We start from the raw sequence: 24,729 nt of genomic DNA on the forward strand, positions 1-24,729 counted from the left end.
ATGTTTAGTTTGAAAAAATGTTAGGGGACTAGAATTCTATGGAATTATGAAAAGCCTATAATAATGGGAATAACATTCTTAGGGGGATTTGGGATTTCTAATCAAATTTCTAATCCAATTCCAGCGGAAGTGAAAAGACTTTTTATTGTCCCACTTTACAAAATCAACAAAGTCACAATTTATATAATAATATGTTTTAAAGTAATTTCGTAGACTTAATTTCAATCAACTAATACTACTACGTTAATGTAGAAGCAATCATAATTTTTTTTCTACATCTCCAACTCAATTCCACCATATTCACAATTATATCTGTAGTGTTGCTGTGAGCAGTGGCAACCATTCATGGGTGATTTGTGATGGTCGTTGTTTGCTGGGCAGTGACGCTGTTGCTTTGCTCTGTTTGTTTAGCTGTCTTCTGTTGTTGTCTGTTTAGTTGCTCTGTTTGTTTTGCTGTCTTCTGTTGTTGTCTGTTTGTTTAGCTGTCTTCTGTTGGTTTTTTTGCTTTGCTTTGGTTGTTGGTCTCTTACCAACTTGGAGGTTGGAGCTTGAATTAGCTCTAAACTCCTCTTTATTGATGTATTCTATGATACTGTGTATGTGTTTCATCAATAAAGTTTTCTCTTTTCCTATAAAAAAAAAAAAAAATGTTCACAATTATATCTAACCAAATTTGACAAACAAAGACGGGCCTAAGTTGTTATTAGCATTTGCCTTCTCTAATTCGTTTGATTGAATATTTTATTTTGGGATTATTTATTTATTATTTTATTGTTGTTGTTGTTGGAAACTTGTAACACACTCTTCAATGATCATAGATAAATTTAATAGTAATTATCCACCTTTAAAATCAAGAAATTAAAATATATTGCTATTGGTGAAAGCGATGGAGGAGCTACTTCAACATGTTGGGGTTTCGAAGTATGCTGATTACGTGCATGAATAAGGAATGGGTCATGCTACTAACTAGTGATCAAGAAAAAGATTTAAAAAATAAATAATGGTAGTTTAAGATGTCACTTTAGTGCTCATAATTTTAATTTAGTTGTAATATGATCCAATTGCCACTTTTCCATTTGAATTTGAAACGGAAAAAGGATCGCATTCATATTTGTTTTGAATTTTATTTTTGTCTCTCTAGTCTTGCATGTGATAGATAAATATTCTCATGCTGGTCGTCCGGCTAGTCATCTGGTAGGATATCGGTTATTCGGATGGATTGCCAGTTGACACATCGATAAACAAAGATAACAATTGCGGTTGATAAGAGTGACAACCGTGATTGACAAAGGTGACGCCGGCCATCCAGACGGTCGTCCAAGAGATTAAAAAAATTTTGATTATTAAAAAATTTTATTTGTTGTAGTGATTGCCACACTAAACTGTAGCCAAGACCAAGGAAGTCTTATGCATCAGCCCTTTATATAATTCATCTTCTACATGCCCATAAGCTTCATAATCTTAACAGTCCTCTCTCTCTCTCTCTCTCTCTCTCTCTCTCTCTCTCTCTCTCTCCATAGCTACTAAACTATGAGTTCAAATGGCGGATTTACGGTGGTAATAAAGCGGAGAGAGGTGGTGGCAGCAGTGTTACCAATGCAAGAGCACTGGTTGCCTATGTCAAACCTAGATTTGCTTGTCCCTCCCCTGGACGTAAGCGTTTTCTTCTGTTACAAGGAAGAGCCCATAAAAATCAAAGCAAACGAAGATTCCCGCGTGACGATCCTCAAGAAAGCCTTGGCTCAAGCGCTAAACTCATTCTATGTCTTTGCCGGAGAGGTGGTGGAGAACGGTCTTGGTGAGCCCGAGGTGTTGTGCAACAACCGCGGGGTTGATTTCATCTACGCTTACGCCGATGTGGAGCTCAGAAATGTCGATCTTCATCACCCACATGACTCTGTCCATGGAAAGTTTGTTCCTTCAAAAAATCAAGGGGTGCTCTGTATTCAGGTGCACTAGTTTAAAAAAATTTAGATATACAGTAAATTACAAAGTGTAATAGGAGGATGTAGATTTGTTCATGACAATTTTCATGAAACATTTTTCATGATACTTAACATTTTCCTTTTTTTAAAAGAAAGATGTTTCTGTTTATTCTAGTTTCTTTTTTAATTTAAACACATTTTATTATGACTTACAATTTAAATATTTTCATTAACATATCATTATGATTGAGTATTTTGTATAAAAATTTTGTTCATAAATTATTTTGCATCTAAGTACATATTTATGCATTCGTACGTAACTTTAATCACTTGTTTGTCCACTGTGTAGTTAATACTGAGGGTCCCTGTCACTACTTTTTGTTAAGTTGCAAGGCAAACAATTTTTTAGCTGGATATATATAATTTTTGTTTCAAAATAAATTAGGTAAATTAATAGGTTACACAAATTTGATATAATTAAATGAGTTTTAATTCATATAATATTTAGCCAATTTTCATCAATAATTTGTTAGTTATATGGATGAAAAATGATGTCATATTTTTACACAAAAATATACAATTTACTTTGTTTGTTTTTGTATTTTTACACTATGTGCATTAGTTTCGGTCTATTTAATCTTACTAAAAGAGAAATTATGTCAAAATTATGGAATTTATTGTAAGTTTTAAGGAAGGACGGCATAATTTATCTAAACAAATAAAAAATAAAATCAATAAATATGTTTAGCGGAAAGGGAGATAGAGCTGCGAGAGGAAGACTGGTTGAGGCAGGGAGGGTGGGAGTGGGAGTGGGAGTGGGATGGGAGAGGAAATAAAAACCTATTTCCAAAACAGAATTTTTTTTTTCCCTTTATTATCATATAATTACATTTTATAACTTTTCATCATTAAATTCTAGCTAAACATATTCTTATTGACTGATGATATACAAATATAAATTTTCAAACACAATGATATAACTTAATGGTGAACTTTTACTTTAAAACAAAACATCCGTAAACATGATTTATATTTACAACAACATCACTATTACAACAATTTTTATGATATTTTTTCTATAAATTTTGATATATGAGAATAATTTTTCATTTTTATTTCCACCATTATATCTATATTAGATCAATTTAATGTAGATATATTTAAAAAGTATAAAATTTGTAAAAAATTAAAAAAAAAAAATCATTGAATACAATAAAATAAGATAATTTATTGAATTTGTATATTTTTGTGTTTGTTGAATTTTATAAAAAAAAAATTACAAAATATTATATTTCTTAAGTATCTAGATTAGGTGTATCTAAAAAATAAAAACAAAAACATTACTTAAAATATTAAAAAATAGTAAAAAACATCAATTTTTTGTCTGAGTTAAACCAAAGAAGATGATTGTTATTTCCCTTGAAATGAGATAAATATAATAGCGCTGTTTGGGAAGTTTGGTTTTTGGTTTTTTTTGTTTTATTTTTTTTTACTAAAAGACAAATTGGTTACAAAATAAAAAAAAAAACAATCCAAACAAAATATCACATTAAACCCCATAATCATTTCACTTTTTATCTCACAAACATCACATCTAACCATAAAAAAACCCAACTATCTTTCCAAACACAAAGGCTCTATTTGGTAAGCCTCTCAAATTATAGTTCCACTCACTGATTTGAGCGTGTTGTTTGTTTTGAGTTTTCAAATCATAATTCTACACCCATTTTTCAAAACTCAATTCAAAACATAATCATTACTTTTCAAAACTCATAACCAAACACATAATTTAAAAATCTTTTCAAAATTCAATTCAAATCAATATTTTAATTTTTTTAATATTTTAAAAATATTTTAATTTTGTTAAGATTTTAAATTTTTAAATATTTTACGATTTTTTTAATTTTTTAATTTTTTGAATACTTTTAAATATTTTAATTTCAAAATATTACGATTTTAATTTTTTTTAATTTTAAAATATTTTATAAAAATAAATTCAAACTCTATTTTATAAAAATATTTGTAAATATTTTAATTTTTTTGTTATGTATTTGGTTACAATTTGAATGTATTGTTGTGAAAGTAATATGGAGTTTCGAGTTATGTGTTTGGTTATAAGTTTTAAAAATAATTTCTTAATTGAGTTTTGTTTTATGTGTTTGGTTACGATTTGAGTGTAAAGTTTTGTTTAAATTTAAAATATTTAATTTTTTTGAATATTTAAATAATTTAAATTTTTACGATTTAAATTTTTTGAATATTTACTTTAATTTTTTACTTATTAAATTTTTAGATTATTTAAATTATTTAAATATTTATGATTTAAATTTTTTGAATATTTATTTTGAAAAAAATTTATTTCCTTTGTGGTATTTTCAATTAAAAAATTGATTAATGTTATTTTCTGTTAATAATAAAATTTTTTAATTGAATTTTAAAAAGAGCTTGATTATGAGTGCTGATCAGAATTTTTAATAGTGTGAAAGTAGTGTATTTTGTTATGTGTTATAACAATGTGAATTAAGTTTTGAAAACTAACCAAACAAATTTTCTTACTTCACATGTCAAATCAAACTTTCAAAACTCAATTCCACACTCAATTCAAAACTCAATTCAACACTCTATTCAAAAACCATAACCAAACAAATTTTCTGCACTCAAATTATAATTCAACAACTCACAAACTCAAAATACAACTCATATTCTCAAATCATATTTATAAAACTCTACCAAAGGCAACCAAATTTTTTTTTCTCCAATAATATCCTACAATTAAAAAAACCTACAAAAAAATCCATTTCCCAAACACCCACAATAGCTAGATTATTTTTATTATTTTATACGTATAAAGGTTAATGAGCAAATATACTATTTTAATCTGACAGAGAGATAAGTGTAAATTTTCAAATGTGAATGGGATTTGTATTAAACAAAAACCTCAGTGTAATTTATCCAATATATATATATAATTCACTATAGATTAAAAAAAAATTCCACCTGTAGTAGATTTTTTTTTCAAAATTTATTTATTATTATTATTATTTTTGATTTTTTTATTGAGTAGATCCTACAAATCTAAAACTTTTTGATTTTTTTTATAAAAAAATTCACTTAAATGGGAAAAAAACAAAAAAACAAAAAAAATCACTGAAAAGGTCAAACCTAATGCCTGTTTGATAACGTTTATATTTATTATTTTCTATTTATATTAATAGAGTTTTTGAGAACTGTAAGTAAAAACTTGTTTTTTTTCAAAAAAAAAAAAAAAAAGAAAAAAAAAAGGAGGTTTTGCTTTATGTTTAATTTTTCTTTTCACTTTTTCTTCTTCTTTCTCCTACTCTTTCCGGCTACTACCCTTTACTCTTCCATCTAGATCTATCCCGACCTTACCTCAATTTTATTTATTAAATATATATATATATATATATAATTTAATTTTTTTTAATATAATAAAACTAAAATATTAAAATATTATACTTAATATTCATTTTCTCTCATTTATTTAGTATTTTACATCTTTTAACTCTCATGAATTATAAATTATTATTCATAATATACTATATTATCTTTAATTTTATTAATTTTTTTTATTTTTAAAACAACAAAATTAACCTTTTTCTGCCCCACTCTCGCTGCACCCCCGATATGATATAGGTTGGGGGCAGAGGATAACAAATCCACTCTAAACCCACATTATTGTCATCTTTACTCATCGCTATCAGTTACTATAACTAATGAACTCCACCGTCAACTAACTTCAACCACAACCTCTCTTAACCGCTAACCAACAGCCATTGCTACCAACCATCTCTCACTGGCGGTAACTACCTTTTGCCACCACATTTTCTTGAAAGTCACTTCAGGCAACCGACCGACCATCATCTCCAACCATTGACAAATACTTTTGACCAAACTTCTTGTGGCTAGTAACACCAACTGCCTCTTACTGGTGACAATAATTTTGGCCACTACCTCCAGTGGCCAACAGCTACCTCCGACTACCGTCTCCAATTGTCGACAGTCCCCTCCCGCAACTCCCAATTTCACTTGTTTTTAAATACTTGTATACAAAACATGTTTTTTTTTTCTTCATTTTTATCCAAAATAAATATAAACATGTTTAATATTTTTTGTAAATAAAAAATAATAAACAATAAATATTGCCAAACGAAAATATTCAATTTTCAAACAACTCCTAAAAATATGCAATTTTTTTTTTAGTCAAAAGGCTGAAATGGAAAGGCTATTTGTTAAACATACACCTACTAAATTTCTCACTACATCTATTCTGTACTTTGGAAATCATTTTACCTCAAGGAAAAATCTTTATACCTCAAACACACATACAAGAAGGAAGAAAGATTGCTAGAAACGGCAATTATGTTTTAAACATCTACAATATGAGAATGACTCCTTTTTATACCATATTGCTCTATACTTCATTTTCAGGGTCTAATTTTTTGGGCCCACAACAATAATTTGAATCATCTATCTCATAAAGGGTCACTTCCATCAAATGTTAGTGAATAGATGAATAAATTGTATTTTGTTTCATAAAATGAATGGTGTTAATTTAAATTCATAGTTGCCATATATATATATATATATATTTAAATGTAATTTGTTCCTATGCATAGTGATGTTTGATAAAATTGATTTTTTGCATAACACACTTTTATTCATAGACCTACGAGATGAACATTTTGGATCATTGCCCTTAACCCGCTGGGATGGAACCCACAAAAGTGTGGAGGATAGTGCTATAGTGAGAAGCTAATCTCTTAGGGTGCGTTTGTTTGGACGGACTGGATAAGGGAGGATTGTAATCCATCGGATTATTAGTCCTGGGATACATTGTCCCGGGACTATTTGGTTAGACTAAATTTGTATCCTATGTTTGTTTAGTCATGGGATTAGATGTCTGGATTAGACTATTTTTAGTTATCCAATGTTTGTTTGGAATATTATGGAGAAGGATAAATGCTCAAATGACTATTTTATCCTTTTCAATTATTTACTAATAATAGCAATATTAAACATAGCTTTAATATTTTAATTATTTTTAGCTAGATTAAATAAAAATTTGTTTTATTTTATTTTTTGCACAATATTGTAATTATTTTAATTTATTATTTTCAATTAAATTAAATTTATAATTTATAATTTATATTTTTTATTTAATATATAATTTTAAATTAACGACAATAAAAAATAAATTTATTTAATATATAAATTAAATTTTCAACAACACTAAAAAAATTTAATTTATAAGGCCATAATTTTTAATTTATTATTTTTAAATAAATTTAATTTATAATTTATATTTTTTATTTAATACATAATTTTAAATTAACAACACTAAAAAAATAATTTAATTTAATATGTAAATTTGATTTTTAAACAACACTAAAAAAATTTAATTTATAAGGCCATAATTGATAATTTATTATTTTTAATTAAATTTAATTTATAATTTATAATTAAAATTTTTTATTTAATATATAATTTTAAATTAACAACACTAAAAAAATAATTTATAAATGTTCAAAAAACTATTTTATCCTTTTCTAATTGTTTGCTAAGTAATAGGATGGAGGGTAAAATGGACATTTCACAAAATAATCCCATGGGATACCAATCCCATGGTTTCTATCCCACCCTCCCCCATGGGATAGGATAATATCATATTTGTGGGACTAATAGTCCGGGGGAACTATTAGTTCGGAGCAAAAAATTTCAAACAAACAATGGACTATTAGTCCGGTGGGACTAATAGTCCGATCCCACACCCTTATCCCTCAAAACAAACATGCTCCTAAAGTACTCAATAATATATTCCAAGGTTAATTGGTGAAATGTTTATTTCTATGGGGCATACGTTATTTAATCCGAGGTTCTTTTTGGTGATAAGGATATTTGTTGAAAAGTCGTTGAAAATTGGTTAAAAAGTCATTAGAAAGTCACATTAGCCGGCGGCAACGTGGACATTTGGGTGACATTTGAACTAAGTGCTATTATTAGCACCCCATCAATATTTTAGACCTCTCATTTTTTTAAACTAAAGTCAAACCAAACTAAGCCTTAAGTCTCATCAAATAGGTTGGTAGGCTTTATGTCATAAAGGATCCAAGTAGCTTTTTTACGTGTTTTTTGTCGGCTACCTAACACACAACCATCCTCCTTTACATGGGCTTGGGACCGACGGAGTTGTTAAACAACTCCGGTGGAGTTCCCCATTTCTTTAGACCCCTACTTATAAATTTTAAAACCCTTCAAATTTCTTTTCTACCCTCAAATAATACCAAAATTATCCTTGTGAAAACATTCTACCCATTCAATTGAATGTATACCCTTCACACCCCAAACAATCTCTCTTCCAAAACCCGAACAAAACCCATGAAAGTGATTACTATTTCATTTCCACATACTTGTTCATGACCTTACAGTGAAAAAATAAATATAGGGCTTTTAGTCTTTAATCCTTAGAATATATCAACAAGACATTGGGTTGGGGATTTTTATGCTTGAGAAAGAAGAACAAAAGCCAAGTGTGTTTACTCTCAATTGCCTTGGCATGGATTGTATTCTCAGTCGCCTTATCATTTTTTTCAGTTTGACCATTGTCAAAGTTGGTTATCTGTTTCAGAACAAATAAGAAATGTTCAGTTACCTATTCCAGAACAAATAAATATTGTTCGGGTCTATGTTTCCGAAATTTGGTCATATGTTCGGGAGTTTAGTCCTGAAAAAATTATGAACAATTTTTATTATTTTTGCCATTTTTTTAAAGGAATTTACTCTTATAAGACCGATTTCCTATGAACTAAGAACACCATCAAAGTTATGAACCTCCTCTGAGCTTTTATTGTTGTACTCCTCTCGTCTCATGAAGTTGTGGTTGCCGAAAAAAATTTCATTCATTGTCATTGCCGAAGAAGTGTAGGTAATCAAATAGCTGCCACTGTCACCGCCGGAATATTGCTGTCAAAGAGTTTTCAAGTTTTTGAGGGTAGGTGGGCTTTGAAGGTGGGATTTGGGGAAGATGGGTGGGTGGTGATGGAAAAAGGTGCTCTTATAAATCCTAATTCATGATGTAGTGTGTGTGTGTGTGGACTTAATTATGAGATGGAGTGTCCCAAAATTTTTGATATCCTTTTCAATAACTTTATTTAAGGTTATTATTGTAATACAAAAAAAAAGCTAAAAAATGGGGGGTCCAAAATAATTCATAGGATACTAATAGCAGCACTCATAATTAAACAAGTAAGTGACATGTGTACAGATAGTGTCTTTTTAGTCCAAAAATATTTAATTTTAGACATATTAGCTCAAAAGTTTCATAAATAAATCTTTAACCTGATCGCCCTATATTCCAATGCAAAATGGAAATTCATGTCTACTTAAATTTGTCCAGTTTTTATTTTGTATTTCTATGATTATTATTATTTAGTTTTTATTTTTTATTTTTTTATTTTTCCTTGAATTTGACAAGTTCATGGCTATCAAACAGGCGACAGAGCTAAAATGTGGTGGGCTTGTGATTGGATGCACATTCGATCACCGGGTTGCCGATGCCTACTCAGCCAACATGTTTTTCGTTTCATGGGCTGAGATTGCTCTTGCAAAACCAATCTCCCAGATACCATGTTTCAGGCGATCACTACTCAATCCGAGACGCCCAGGCTATTATGATCGATCCATTGACAATATCTATGTCTTTCTATCGTCTTTACCTCCACCAAAACTAGTAGAAGATCCTGAGCCCAATGAGGATTCCCTCCAAAGCCGCATTTACTACGTTGTGTCAGAAGAACTTAACTATCTCCAATCGCAAGCCACCAGCTCTAACGATATTAAGAGAAGCAAACTCGTGTCTTTTAGTGCCTTTTTGTGGAAACTTATAGCTTCCGCTGAGAAGTCTAAGTCTGAGTCTGGGTCTAACTCCAACAAAAGATGTAAGATGGGTGTTGTCGTTGATGGGAGAGGGAGATTGACACTAAACAACAACATCAAAGCAGATCATGAATTGGAAAAGTATTTTGGGAACATTCTGTCCATTCCATATGGTGAGGCAAGCGTTGGCGAACTAAATGCCATGCATCTAAGTAAGGTTGCAGAGCTTGTACATGATTGTTTGGAGGGCGCTGCGACAGAAGAGCACTTTCTAGGGCTCATTGATTGGGTGGAATTCCATCGGCCAGAGAAGGCAATAGTGAGAGTTTACTGCAAAGAGACCGATGATGAAACTGCTATGGTTGTGTCGTCTGGACAAAGGTTTCCGGTGTCAAAGATAGATTTCGGGTGGGGTAAACCGTCTTTTGGGTCATACCATTTCCCATGGGGAGGAAAAACAGGGTATGTTATGCCAATGCCAAGTACAAGCAGGGATGGTGATTGGATTCTCTACATGCACCTTCGTGAAAAACACTTGGATTTTGTCGAGTCCCAAGCACCCCATTTGTTTAGGCCATTAACTCCAGCCTATTTAAACTTGACGCCTTGATGGGTCTTAGCTTTTGTCTTGGGAAAATCAGACTGGCTTGTAAAAAATATATATTATTATTGATGTGTAACACATTGTGGTGGGTGATCCGCTAACATTGGTATATGCTTATGTGTGTGTAAACCAAAACACAAAACAATTATGCAGCGGATAAAATAATCAAATCATACCTTCTTGATGATAGAACCTTCTTGGATAAATCACGTGCTTCCAGGGAACTTCTTGATGAACCAACCCAGCAGTGGAGTGATATCACAGATTGAATATCACCCACACCAACCACAGTGTCAAAGACTTGATCGTTGTGTTTTTGGGAGAGAGTCAGAATATGGGTAGAAAACAGACTCAACGTTGTTTCTCTCTTGGATTACCCATAACCATATAACAGATATATATTATATTATAATATCTATCCATATCAGTTTAAAACTGATAATATCTGTTTCTTGAGTAGTTATCCTAAATAGGTTTGATTTCAAATTCAAAACCTATTTGGATAAGGATTCAAATTCAAATTTAATGGTTATGCCACATGGGCGCCCATTACTAACATCTCCCACTCGCACATGAGTTGGCATGACACTGCCACATCTCTATCTCAATCTCTCCAAAAACGAACAATCTCATACCAGCCAATGCACCGTGCGACTGATGAGAACACCTGCATGTGGGAGCTCTATACTAGAAACTCAAAATGAGCCAGCATAGAGACATCAACCCAAAAAGGAAAAGAAATAGTGTCTCATATACCCCAGACCCATCTAATTACACCGGTCCAAAAAACATCTCTAATCCCTCAAAAAAGAGCATGTTTGACCCTCTCAATTCTTGCAATATATTCACACTCAATTCGCCTCTCATACAGAGCGATGTGAGTTGCCGGCAGTGAATATACAACAGTGGTGTAATACTAGATGATCTTCCCTTTGCACTCATGCCATTTAGTTTAGGATTGACCGCTTTCCCAGTGATGTCCCTTAAGGCCGAATCATGCATGACCGCAGGCAACATACCAAAGTAGCAGAACATCAACCCCTTACCTTATGACATAGTCAAAAGTCACAAAAGGGTACATAAATGAAAGTCATATCAATAATGACTCGTAAGACTCACACGGTGAGGAAGCAGGGATCCATTCTCTCACCTCATTACTCGGTCGCTAAGCACATATAGTATGAATACATGTTACGGTGGAGTAACTCTTCCATAAAGAGTGACGTCATACTCGATACACCGTACAGATATTAGTCTAGTCGCTTTCTAGCGCCTAACCCGAATTCTCTATTTGCTCGCCTTCTAGGCGCCAAATGAGATCTCGAATCTGGCTAATCATAACAGGCACAACATGGAAAGTGGGTACTAACATCCATGTTTGGTCCTTAACACGACCTCATCTTGGTTATAACCAAGGCGACATACATAGTGGATGATTTAAGCCTCTCTTGGCTCCGAATAAAAACAAACCACCAGTCTCATCCTTGCTCGCTCCCAAGCGCCAAGGGCGATTGCTCGTGTGAGTGAGCCAATCTTGCCTGCTGACATCATCATTTGCTAATCATTATGACACAAACCATAATAGTGTCAACATCCATCATCTCAAAATAAGTGATCGATTAAAAAAAATGACCACAGCTTGCGCAATTATAGATTCCAAACATAAGCCTTATCAGCACCTCTTGCGATAAGTATATACAACGGAATCCACCATATGCGCCTCACATGGAATGATTTAAGATCACTACCTCTTGCGCAATAACCTCTCTAAAGATATTTTTGGTGACCAATTTGCGTTCATTCTTAATGCGCCCAACTAGCGCATTGAATTTTACAAGGAGCAAATTAATATGCTTCTAATAAAGCATTTTATCCACAGTCTAATGAGCAAGGTCAATGTCTAAACAACTCAGTTGACCATTTACCAAAGATAACACTTATCATGCCGAATACGCCCACATAGCGTACTTTAGGCTCCCACTACAAAGAAAATCAAGGAATATAGGTCCTCCCAAAGACAATTCGAGGATTCACTCAATAGCTAAGGCTCTGGCTTTTACCGATAGGTAAGTCAATGGATTTGCAATTTTGCATCTAGAATCATTCTAGGATATTCTCTATGTAAGTCATCGAAGACAAACCGAGAATTTTCCTAAAACAATCCCTAAGGATCGTACATCCGAGCATATAAATTACATCACCCATGTCCATCATATCTAAAATAGAGGACTGCCCACCCTAGGTGGCGACAACCTTATAAATTCCTGGCTCATAATGACTAAGTAAGGAAAAACTTCTTTTGGACCATTGATCATGCCTCAGTGGTCTTCATCGATCATCGTTGCCCTATCATGGCTTGACGAAATCTAAGAACCACTGTTTGGATAACTGCTTTAGGCTGTAAAAGATTTATTGGAACCAGCAACCTTTTTGCGCTCCTAACTTTTCACCATAAAAGCAGAAGGTAAATCCTTACGGATCTACTTATCCAATTCTCTAATGAAAAAACGGGTCACAATGTCCACAATTCAATGTTCCGAACTTATGTCAATCATAGCCTAAGTCAAAATAACCTCACTCCCCAGGAGGAAGTCTTCTCATGGTCTACACTTTCCTCAATGGTGCGACCATTCGGTATCTAGCGAGCCTTATGCCTCAAAAATGACTATCCAAATTACGCATAACTTTATAACAGTTTTGCGTCATAATGGAAAGTCAACCAAATTATAAAAATGGTTAATCCTCAAAGACTTTGTCTTAAACTGCGCAACATTGATCCACTTTCAAAAAATAGGGGACTAGAGCCTTAGGCATTATCCTAGGCTCTTTATCATCTTGCGGAGCAATCATGAATGTTTCCCTCTCAATCACCCAGTGATGACGTGGAAAATTTTCACATTTGCTACCACGCAACTAAGAATGTAGAGTATTCTTCTCTAATGGAGTAATCCATTAGTAGGCACATCGCTCCCACTGTCCCTAGGATATTGGAAATTTCTTTCCATTCTCAACTAGGCTACATAGAGCGCTATGCTTGGAATTCTCCATCTTATAGAGTTCCGAAAACTCTATTCACGTCACCTTTACTAATAAAACTTTATGTGACTTAGTTACACTACCACAAAGCTGCTTACCTATATGCACATGACCCGGAGGGTTTGCATGACCGCATACAATAATGCGCCACACGACCCTTTGTGTTTACAAGACAGCATACAATAATGCGCTATAGAATCCTAGGTCTTAACTTCGCAATCTTATGAGAAGTAGAATAAAGATAAGCTGCTTAATGGTTACAGATCGCCCATAGATGGCTCTCTGCTAACCCATTACTCAAAATGGAGTGTAAAATCTGATATGGAGGGCACTTAGTTAGGGATATAGGCAACAAACTAGTGCAATTCCCAATTGGGAAACATTTTGCGCCATTATCCACCTAACATTAACAATATTTAATTCCTTATCTCTACTACACCAGTGTGTTGTTGAGTACTAGGAATAGTCAATTTTCTAAGCATCCATCTCTCTTCACAGAGTTTTTCTGAAAAATAACTCAAATAGATACTCGCCACCTTGGTCAAAACTAAAAGCACAAAAAACTCTTATCTAATTGATCTCGACCTCATATGTGCAATGTCAAAAATCATCTCAAAACTTTTGACTTATGGGAGATCAAATAGTCTTGACTCAGATGTGTATCGTAATCTATAAATGTGTCGAGATTGAGGCTTAGCTATCATATCCTCACACATATCTAGTCACAAAATATCATAGTGGACTAAATGCGCCAAAACAAATGACCTTCTGCGGCTTTCCTACTTACTTGTGCGCACCCATTGCGAACAAAGTTACACATTCACATGAGAGCAGGATGTCATAAGCGAGTGGGCCCGAGAAGGCCTACTCAAACCATCGTGTCATCATCTCATTAATGTGATGAAGTATAATAAGCCACTGGTTCATGACCAATGTCATAAACTAATTCCAATCATCTTAATGTGTGAGTTCTCAAAGACAAGTTTTAAAGGTTTAGGCCCAACTAGGTAATGACTCACGACAAAGTCATATTCACTAGATCATAAAAGGGATGTCATGGAGATATCAAGTGCGCCTAAGTCGCAAATTTAACTAGTAAGTGCTAATCCCCTGCACCTTCAAGTCAATTTTATTCTCCATACACTTTACTGCATCTAGTTGAAAGATGACGATACTCCTCTTGCCATATCTATTTCTCGCTTCATAGTTACTTGCAATTAATTCTACTATCCACAAGAAGGAGAGAATAAGCTATCACCTATGACAGCTCCAAAGTAACTTAAGCGCGAATTAGGCTAAAGAGTCTAATTCAACACAATGCTCTCACAAGCGATGCGTCAAATTCTTAGGGTCATTATAACCTTGTCGGCCTTGACCTTTTCATTACTATGCTGCAACGTTTGCGCTTAGTGGTAAATGTTATTCAAAACGTTAGCCTAGCTAAGGAATTATACAAAGAAGCCCCTCTTCATGTCTCACACTCAAGTGTGGAAACAGTAAGTGTCCACACTTAGACAAGTTGGCAATGCTAATAGATTTTGCAGCCACTAAGTGCTAATCTTTTCACTCAGTGTTAATAGATTTTGCAGCTTCTAAGCGCTAATCTTTTAACTTCACGTGATATTTCAATGCACACTATTATAGTGCATGAAATTTCGCTCAATCCACTCCCAATAATTGGGTAGAGAGCAAAACACTGCTCGTACTGGCTACTCATCTTACACTTAATGACTAATTTATTTAAGCTCGCATTTCTTGGATGACGTGACTCTTGAATGTTACTTCATCCAATGATGTAACATTATTTACAAGTCAAATTACAAAGTCAATCCGTGCAGCTCATTAGTCAAGATCATATGCAGATCTATTGAGGGCTTACTAATTTCATAACTCCAAAACTCGCCAACCAAAACTATGTAGCGTGCCGCTAACTATAACGCACACATTAGTTTTTATTGTGCCAAACAAGGCAACAAAAACACGGCGACTTTGAGTCACGTTTCCTTACTTTGGCTCAATTAAGGTTTGACCTAAAGTCTCCAAGACTTTTGCTCATCTAAAGAATGGGATTAGTTTGTTCACATTTGAACATCTCTACTAAGTCTAGGTCAACCAAATTAACTTCCATAAGCTAAATCAATTTAGAGAGAAATTCGCATTGGGATTAATTTGATTAGCATAATATAATTTTTGCCGCAAAAATCTAAATTAAATAGTGACAATATTACACAAGTCGCAAGATCGAAAATCCGCTATGCTCGTAATCATCTCTTGCGCCACAAGTGACAATTATCCAAAATTTAGTTTAATTTATGCGCAAAATATTGATTTTCGGGAGTTAATCTACAAAGATTTCTCTCAACCGAATAACCTCCCACTGACTATGGCATATACAAAGCATGATAAATTCCATACAATAGCATTTTAATGCAAATCTACAAATAACTCATGCTATATTTATTTAATAATGGAATTCTAATAAATAAATAAATAATCATGCTCTTCTAATTACAACATATTACAAATCCAAAAAAATATGCTGTATTCAATATTCAGATTATGCCATAATTAAAGTGTACATCATTTTAGAATTTTCTGAAATTTTTCTGAAATATTCTGGAATTTTAAATAACTAATAAACACACATAAAATTAGAAATAAAAAATCCAGAAACTGATAAACTGAGACAATATTACCAGTAGATAGTAAAACATTTCAGAAGTCCACAATAAAAATTTCAACCCCAGAAAATTAATTATGCAATACCAGAATCATTTTAAAGCATAAAAAATGAATTATTAAAACAGAAAAAATATTTTTTATTTTCGTAAAATTTTCAAAATTTTACAGAATGTAGAAAAATCAATTCTGAGTCTAAGCGTACCAACCATGCTTAAAACAAAGCTATAACCAATAAATTATGGCCAATTAACGCAATTCAGAATTAAAAACAAACAAACAGAGCCTTAGAGCCAAGCCAGGCGGGAAAACGGCTCGGCTCGGCTCGGCGCCGCTCAGCGCAACTCGGCGCGAGTCAACGCGGCGCGGCGCATGGCGCGCGTGTGTCGCACACGTGGCGCGGCTGGAAGCGGCGCGGCTAACGCGCGCGTGTGGAAGGAAGCTGACAGATCGCGCGTGTGGCGCGTGGGGGGCGCGTGCCTAACGCGCTCGGCGCGTGGAGGCGCGTGGTGGCGCGTGGGGCTGCTGCTCGGCGTCATACAGCGCGTGAATCACACGCGCCGCCTTCCCGGATGTTTTCCGGTCCGATTTTTGTACTGACGGACTCCATTTTTCACAATAAAAACATTTATGGCATAAAAAATAACATTTAAGCAACATAAAATTGAGGTATATCACTCTCTCAATCTAAATGGAGTTAAAATGCAAAAAAGAAAACCGTGCACTTCATCTTCCTCCTCCATTAATATTCATGCATATACATGTATATATACGCATGTAAAAATAGAAACACGAAAATATCCATCAATGGCTCTGATACCAATGTAAACCAAAACACAAAACAATTATGCAGCGGATAAAATAATCAAATCATACCTTCTTGATGATAGAACCTTCTTGGATAAATCACGTGCTTCCAGGGAACTTCTTGATGAACCAACCCAGTAGTGGAGTGATATCACAGATTGAATATCACCCACACCAACCACAGTGTCAAAGACTTGATCGTTGTGTTTTTGGGAGAGAGTCAGAATATGGGTAGAAAACAGACTCAATGTTGTTTCTCTCTTGGATTACCCATAACCATATAACAGATATATATTATATTATAATATCTATCCATATCAGTTTAAAACTGATAATATCTGTTTCTTGAGTGGTTATCCTAAATAGGTTTGATTTCAAATTCAAAACCTATTTGGATAAGGATTCAAATTCAAATTTAATGGTCATGCCACATGGGCGCCCATTACTAACAGTGTGTGTGTATATATTGATAAGAGTATAACTCAAGCAGCTATTAGCATAACAAGAGAAGCAACACAGTAAGAGAAGCCACACAGCAGAAGCACCCTAGCAAGAGAAGCAACACAGTAGGAACAGAGGATGGCTTCTCTGTCTAACTAAGGTTCTAAATCGCAGTATCGGGTAACGTAACGGTATCGATCACGGAGTATCGGTATCGGTAGTATCGATCGGTACGTATCGAGAATCGGGTGTCGCAGCGGTGAAATTTTAGAAATCATTTCATAGGTTGTTTAGCTTTTTCTTTCCCATACTGGTCCGAACCTGCGAGTATTGGCCCATCGCGGCTTGTGTAACGGCTTGTGTAATGGTTACAAGCCGATACGTACTGAGACTCGGCCGATACTCCTGCGATTTTCAATCTCAGCAGTATACTGACCTGTATCCGTCGCGGCACCCCATTTTTCCGATACGTGGCGTATCGGCCGATATTTAGAACTATGTGTCTAACTGATTCAGTTAGAGAAGTATATGTATGTATAGAGTGTATACATGTTGGTTAGTACACTATAAGAAAAAATATTTTTGGCGACTGTCTTTTTTGAGTTGGTCATAGATTAGTTGACTTTCTGCGACTAACATTTTTTTGGTCGCTGATGAGTTGTGTTTTAGCAACCAATGACATTTTGATAGCTAATAGGTAATTTTTTGTGACCAAAAAAAAAAAAATATGGTCAAGGAAAGTAATGGCGGGAGAGAGAGAGAGAGAAAAAAAAAAAGGGGATCTCAAAACCTTTGGTGACCAATAAATTGTGGTCACGGAAAGGAAAAAGTCATATTTTGTATCAACATTACATAGTTTTGAATGTTTCCTAATATTAATTAAATTTGTTACTATTTGAAATAATTGTTAATAATCAGTTAAAAAAATTATTAATAATTAAATAATAAATTATTAAGAACATAATAATAATTATTTTCTAATAGAATTATTATTTATTGATTAAAATCATAAAATTTCTTAAATTTATTTTTTCATTCAAAATATTAATTAAACTTTAATAAAGGTAAAATTACAAACATAATAAATAATAAATCATTAAAAAAAAAGTATAAATTAAAGCCAATTTTTACTAACATTTTGTCCCATATTTAAATTTCTTCTCAATATTTGAATCACAATTGCTGTGGTGAGGCATGACTGAAACACAATTGCCATTGTGAGGTATGACCAAAAAAAAAGTAGGCAGGAAAATAAAAACTCTAATACCAAACACTTGCAAAAATATTAAAATAAAAGAAATCAAATGTATCATAATAGCCCTAACTCTTCACACTCCACGTTTCTGATATCCAAATCACCCATCTTCACTTCTCTTTAATTGTGAAGACTAGGATTTGGATCCTACGATCCTCGTCTTCACCGAAGAGAGCATTTTTGTTTAGGGTTTACGGGATCTATTCTCTCAACTCTTACAACCGTTTTGTAAGTTTCGTCTCTGAACTACACTTGATTCTACCGTTGGTGTCATCTGCAACAAACAAAATACCTGGTATGTTCTTCTTCTTTGTTTGATCTTATCTTCAATGCCGTATTTTGTTTGATTTTTTGAAGTAGATTCATGCTCTTGTTTTATTCATGGTGTCTTCCCTTCAAAATCTGCCTACTATATGTTTGACAATATGTCTACACAAGATATTCACGTCTCTGCCACCACAAATTGTCCACCAAGTGCTTATGAATATGTCAACCAACAATTCAATTGTGTTACCGTATCTCATCTCTTAGCATAGGTACAAATACAAAACCATAAAAATTAAATAACTAAATTCTAGTCCTTGGGTATTTATAGTAAGCAAAACCATACTGTCATGTTAAATAATAATAATAATAATAATAATAATAATAATAAAAATAAAAATAATAATAATAATAAATAAATAAATAAAATAAAATGAAAAAACAAACTTGCTTTTGTTCTGATGTTCATACACTTGCAAGATGTTCAAGTATCTTCAGAACAAGATAGATTCTTAGACATTCAAAAGCTTCTATTAATATTCCTGATTTATGATCCACTTGACAAGAAATAAACCAAACAAAGAAACAAGATCCAAAATATGATGAATTTTCTAACACTTTAGAACCAAAATTTCAATTGTTTAGCCATATCTCATTCCATGAGCATAGATACAAATATAAAAAGAATAAAAAAACATAATGAATCAGTGACCATTGTTTGGCCATATGTTATACTACAATTGATTTGCTTTAGGAGTAAATACAAAAAGTGCTTATACTTTAATTTTATTGGCTACAATAATAAGATCCAACACTCTTGTACTTTCTCCCACCACATGGCAGAATAAAATATCCTAAGATGAGTGGTGTGGAGTAATACTCCAAAATCACCAAATAACTTATCCAACATGGCTTACTAGTTGATTTAACTGGTATCATGTAAAAATATATGGGTAGATGTGTTTCTCAATAGAGAAATGAAACAAATCGCAAATGTATAATTTTACAATTTTACAAATTTTTGTGTGTGTGTGTGTGTGTGTGTGTGTTTCTTCATAAATTTAAAATCTAAAGGCAACATAAGTGAATGCCTTCTAAATTAAGAAAATTAAAGAAAACAATCCATAAAGAACAAGTTAAAAAAAAAAAAAAAAAAAAAAGAGTATGGAAGATGGAGAGAGAAAATTACCTTGATGGGTCCAAGATGTTGAAATCGCTGAAACTAGGGTAGAGATTGAAGAGAGTTGGATCTGAGATAGGAAGAATAATGAGAGGATTAGGGCACACATTGTGGTCACACTGCTAATTGGATTGCATTTCTTTATGTTTCCACCAATGCATACACAACCTTCCTTATAATATTGCTTCACTTTCTGCAAAACTACCACCCTCATTGATTTTTTATTTCTAGTCAGGATCTCTATCTCTGATCTAAATACAAGAAATCAAAATAAATAAATAAATAAAATGTCATAAACTATCAAGTATAATCACCATTAATATATATGTAGTATTTAGAAAAATGCCAAATGTTCAAAATATATGGATCGAATTATTTTGACTGTGATACTTACACATCTATGTATTTTCTTAGTACATATATATATACTAGAGGTATTGACATACACTATATCCTTGAATCAATTAAATTGACAGCTACTAATTAAAACTATTAGATTGGGTAAAGAAACTACTCCAGCGTAATTCTGCTTCGTCTACATCAATTCAAAAATTCCAAGGTTGGGTTTACAAAATGTAATATATATATATATATATATGTAGCATGGAGTGATGGTTTTACGGGTGTGGAGAATGTTAAGAATTAAAAATGAGAAATATGGATATGAAGTACTTGACATGGGAGTGTCTTTTGAGAGAGAGAGAGAGAGAGAGAGAGCACCAGCAAAGAGAAACTTAGAGTTGGAGAAGATCCTTTTGTTTTGAGTCTTGGGTTTTCAACTTTGGGAAAAGAAATGGAGGACAGACAATGGCATTTTCGTTTTTATCTTTTTAAGTTATATGGGTAGTATATAAAATTAAATAAGTCTATTTGCATGTATGGGACCTACCTAATCATTAATAAGCCCCAATTTAATACATATTAATTAAGAATCTTTAACTGTTTTATTTTGGGTGAATAACATTTACTCTCTTTAAACTTGCTTGATATGTAGCAATTATTTCATTTGATGTGACCATAATATAGTTATTGAATCTTCTTTTTTTGGTTCAACTCAGATTTATTTAACTATTTTTTTTATATAAAAATAATTTGGTGCTTGGAACTTAATATATATGTAGCAATTAATTATTTCATGTGATGTGACCATTATAAGTTATTGGATTTTGTTGGCTTATTTTTCCTATAGAGGAAAATATCATAAATGCGAGCGTGCTAGTAAGGATTGAAAAATCCTAACAGATTAATTTCAAGCCAATTATCAAACAATTGCATTGACAGTTCTTTTGCCGCAATGAAGAGGATTTCAAAATTGCTAAGCGTAGAGAAAAAAAAAAATTAAAAGAAGAAAGAAGGATACGAAGAAAGATAATTGAGTGAACAATCAAACTAACTATTAATTTATCTTTACTCCTTTGCTTCGAAAAGGAAATGCATAAAATAAAGTGCAGAGAACTTACCTCTACTCCTATGCTTCGAAAATGAAGTGCATAAAATAAAGTGCAGAAAATTAAGTGCGGGAAATATAAATGACAATAAAAATAGAAATCAATTGTCTTTGATTTGAATTATGAATCTCTTACAATGGTGCCATTGATGGCTATTTATAGAGGAAAAAATACAGCAATAACTACTTAGTAACTACATATTTCTTCCATCTTCATCTTTGTCTTGCCACATGTCCTTCCACTCATCTACTTTGTCCTTTATGTTCTCCATCATCTCAATAACTTCTTTGAATTTCCAAATAAATAAGAGAATGTCACGTGTCCTAAAAATAATAACAATAATAATACCAGTAATAATACCAATAATAATAATAATATTTTATGGTGCCAACATTACCCCACACAGTCCTTGAAAATGATGTTTACTTAAATTTTTGAAGGGCTCAACCAAACACACATTCTATCATTTTTGTGCCTTAAAAAAAAAATAAAAAAATAAAAAAATTAGCCATCAATTTGAAAAGATAAGTCAGTCTCAATCACTAATTTAAATGCATAGGCTTTTCCTAACCAAGTTCAACATTTCAAATAGCTAAGTTGTTCTTTAGTGCATCAAACTCATCAAAACAATGCTTAAAGACGATTGTTTTATTAGCCATTTCATCAAAATTAAATTTTGATGTGAACTACAAATCCAAAAAAGATTTAGAACACTAAGAACCATTGTACAAGAAGGCCTTAAAAATTCAAACAACTTAACATTTCGAATAATTTCAAAAAATTTACATTCAAGAACATTAAATTGTTCATCATTCTTAGCCATGTTTGGCTTGAGAACATGTTCTTTGGCCAAATAACTTCCATCATTCATTGACAAATGGGGTTGTTTTTCTATTTTATCCATTAATGGATTATGAAAATTCTCCATGTGAGTTTCATCATTTCTCGGTATAATGGGTTGTTTCATTTTAGCCATTAATAGCTTATGAAAATCCTTCATAGACATCTTACGTCCATGGTTTGACTCTCTAAGAATGGGTTTTTCAACGCCCTAGGTCTTGTATGGAACATTATTTTTAACCATGCTTGGCTTAACAATATGCTTTTTAGCCATGTTATTTTCATAAATTGGCTTTTTAAAAATGAATCTTTTGACCTCCCGAGCCATTAAAAAAATCAACTCTTTGCTTTTGCTATTTTCAACTATGGAAAAATTCTAAAAAAATTCACCAATTTCGGCCATTAAAGCCTCAGTTAAAAACTTGGTAGTGAGAGTTGACAACTTATCATTCCATTGGCAAATTTTCATATCAAGTTGATGAATTTCTCCAATGAAATGGTGTCTTTTTTTTTCATCAAATAATATTATAAGGGATGAAAGTTTATTTCATCAAGAAAATAGATCTCTTCTTGAAGACCCAAATTTTTTTCTTTACGCCAAAAGATTTCATCTAGGCTATGTGAAATGGACGAATCCAATTCATTTTTCATTTCTTACACTTGACGTTCCACCGGGCATGCCAAAAATTGTTGGCTTATTTTTCCTATGAAAGAAAATATCATAAATACAAGTGTGCCAGAAAGGATTGAAAAATCCTTACAGATTAATTTCAAGCCAATTATCAAGCAATTGCATTGATGGTTTTTTTGCCTCAATGAAAAGGATTTTAAAATGACCACGTGCAGAGAAAAGAAAAATTAAAAGAAGATAGAGGGAGACGGAAAAAGATGATTGAGTGAACAATCAAACTAACCATTAATTTATCTCTACTCCTATGCTTCGAAAAGGAAGTGCATAAAATAAGTGCAGAGAATTTACCTCTACTCCTATGCTTTGAAAATGAAATGCATAAAATTAAGTACAGGAAATATAAATTACAAGAAAAATAGAAATCAATTGTTTTTTATTTGAATTCTTGATCTCTTACAATGTAGCCATGGATGGCTATTTATAGAGGAAAAAATACAGCAATAACTACTTATTAACTACCCATTTCTCCTATCTTCATCCTTGTCTTGCCACGTGTCCTTCCATTTATCCACTTTGTCCTTCATGTTCTCCATAATCTCCATAACTTCTTTTAATTTTCAAATGAATAAGAGGATGTCATGTGTCTTGAAAATAATAACAATAATAATACTAATTATAATAAGAATAAGAATATTTTATGGTGCCAACAGATTTTTTATTTTTATTTTTTTGGTTCAGCTCAAAATTATTTATTTTATTTATTTATAAATAATTTGGTATTTGGCTCTAAGGACCAACTAATTCGAGGGATCAATTCTATCATCCACTAACCAAAGATCCAATTAAGTTGGGTAAAATCTCGTATAGAGGTTTTGAATCTGAGACCATGGAAGTTGTCACGCCCCAAGTTTTAATTACTTGAAATCATTACCAAAAGCCTTTAATTTAGGTCCTTTTTATAAAAAATAAAAAAAAAAAAAATTCTATTACTCTTGAGTAATAGAAAAATAATAACACTTGTTCTCTTTCTCTCAATAAATACAACAATAATAATAATACATGCCAACTCCTACTGCGGGGTACAATTAAGCAATTAGAAATATCAATATACAATATTTATTTCCTTCACATCCACGACGAAATTACACAGAAGAGACTCATTGACTTCTTAATTGTCCAATCAATAAATCCGGATTCTCTTCCTGTAAAAAAATAATGAAACAAGAAGAGATGAGCACAATTGCCCAGTAGGGATCTCATAGTTCTAAAACAATGACCATCTGATAGATAGAAATGATCATGCATTCAGGGTGATACCATATAGTAAGGTGACATTTTATAAGTTCAAAATATTATATGTAGAGTATCTTTTTCTTAAAATTTATTGGAGCATTTAAGGAACACCTTCAGCCATAAAAATGATCTCTTATCATCAGAAAGCCATAAATCCATTTTGAAAAAAAATATATGTTTAAGGAACAACATCATTTTAAATTTATTAACAAATTTCAAAATATTCCTCATTTAATTTCTATTTTTCCTTTTTACTAATTACATTTATTATAACCCCATAACCTCAAATTCATGTTCCATTAATACTCAAAACAACCCTCATACACTCTAGTCCCACCAGTCTATTCATTTTTACTGTAACTCTTTATCGTAGAAATCCGAATATTTTTTATATTCAATAACAGTTCTCCTACCCTCAACTCCTACTTGTCTA

General features: G+C 32.5%; 1 protein-coding gene across 1 annotated transcript; it reads left to right on the forward strand.

Moving 5' to 3' along the window:
* Positions 1-1,453: 1,453 nt before the first annotated feature.
* Positions 1,454-10,628, forward strand: LOC114270032 (coniferyl alcohol acyltransferase). Its single transcript, XM_028211417.2, has 2 exons — positions 1,454-1,950; positions 9,436-10,628. The coding sequence occupies exons 1-2, from the start codon at positions 1,531-1,533 to the stop codon at positions 10,426-10,428; spliced, it is 1,413 nt and encodes a 470-aa protein (XP_028067218.2). The 5' UTR covers positions 1,454-1,530; the 3' UTR covers positions 10,429-10,628.
* Positions 10,629-24,729: the final 14,101 nt, after the last annotated feature.

Source organism: Camellia sinensis, chromosome 4, assembly GCF_055761805.1.
Source record: "Camellia sinensis isolate YWXY chromosome 4, ASM5576180v1, whole genome shotgun sequence".
In the NCBI taxonomy this organism is placed as follows: Eukaryota; Viridiplantae; Streptophyta; class Magnoliopsida; order Ericales; family Theaceae; genus Camellia; species Camellia sinensis.

What these genes read in the sequence shown, in the direction of transcription:
- LOC114270032 (XM_028211417.2), top strand. Translation starts at nt 1,531, where the DNA reads ATGAGTTCAAATGGCGGATTTACGGTGGTAATAAAGCGGAGAGAGGTG. An exon ending in AAGGGGTGCTCTGTATTCAG is followed by an intron (nt 1,951 to 9,435) that starts GTGCACTAGTTT and finishes GCTATCAAACAG; the next exon opens with GCGACAGAGCTAAAATGTGG.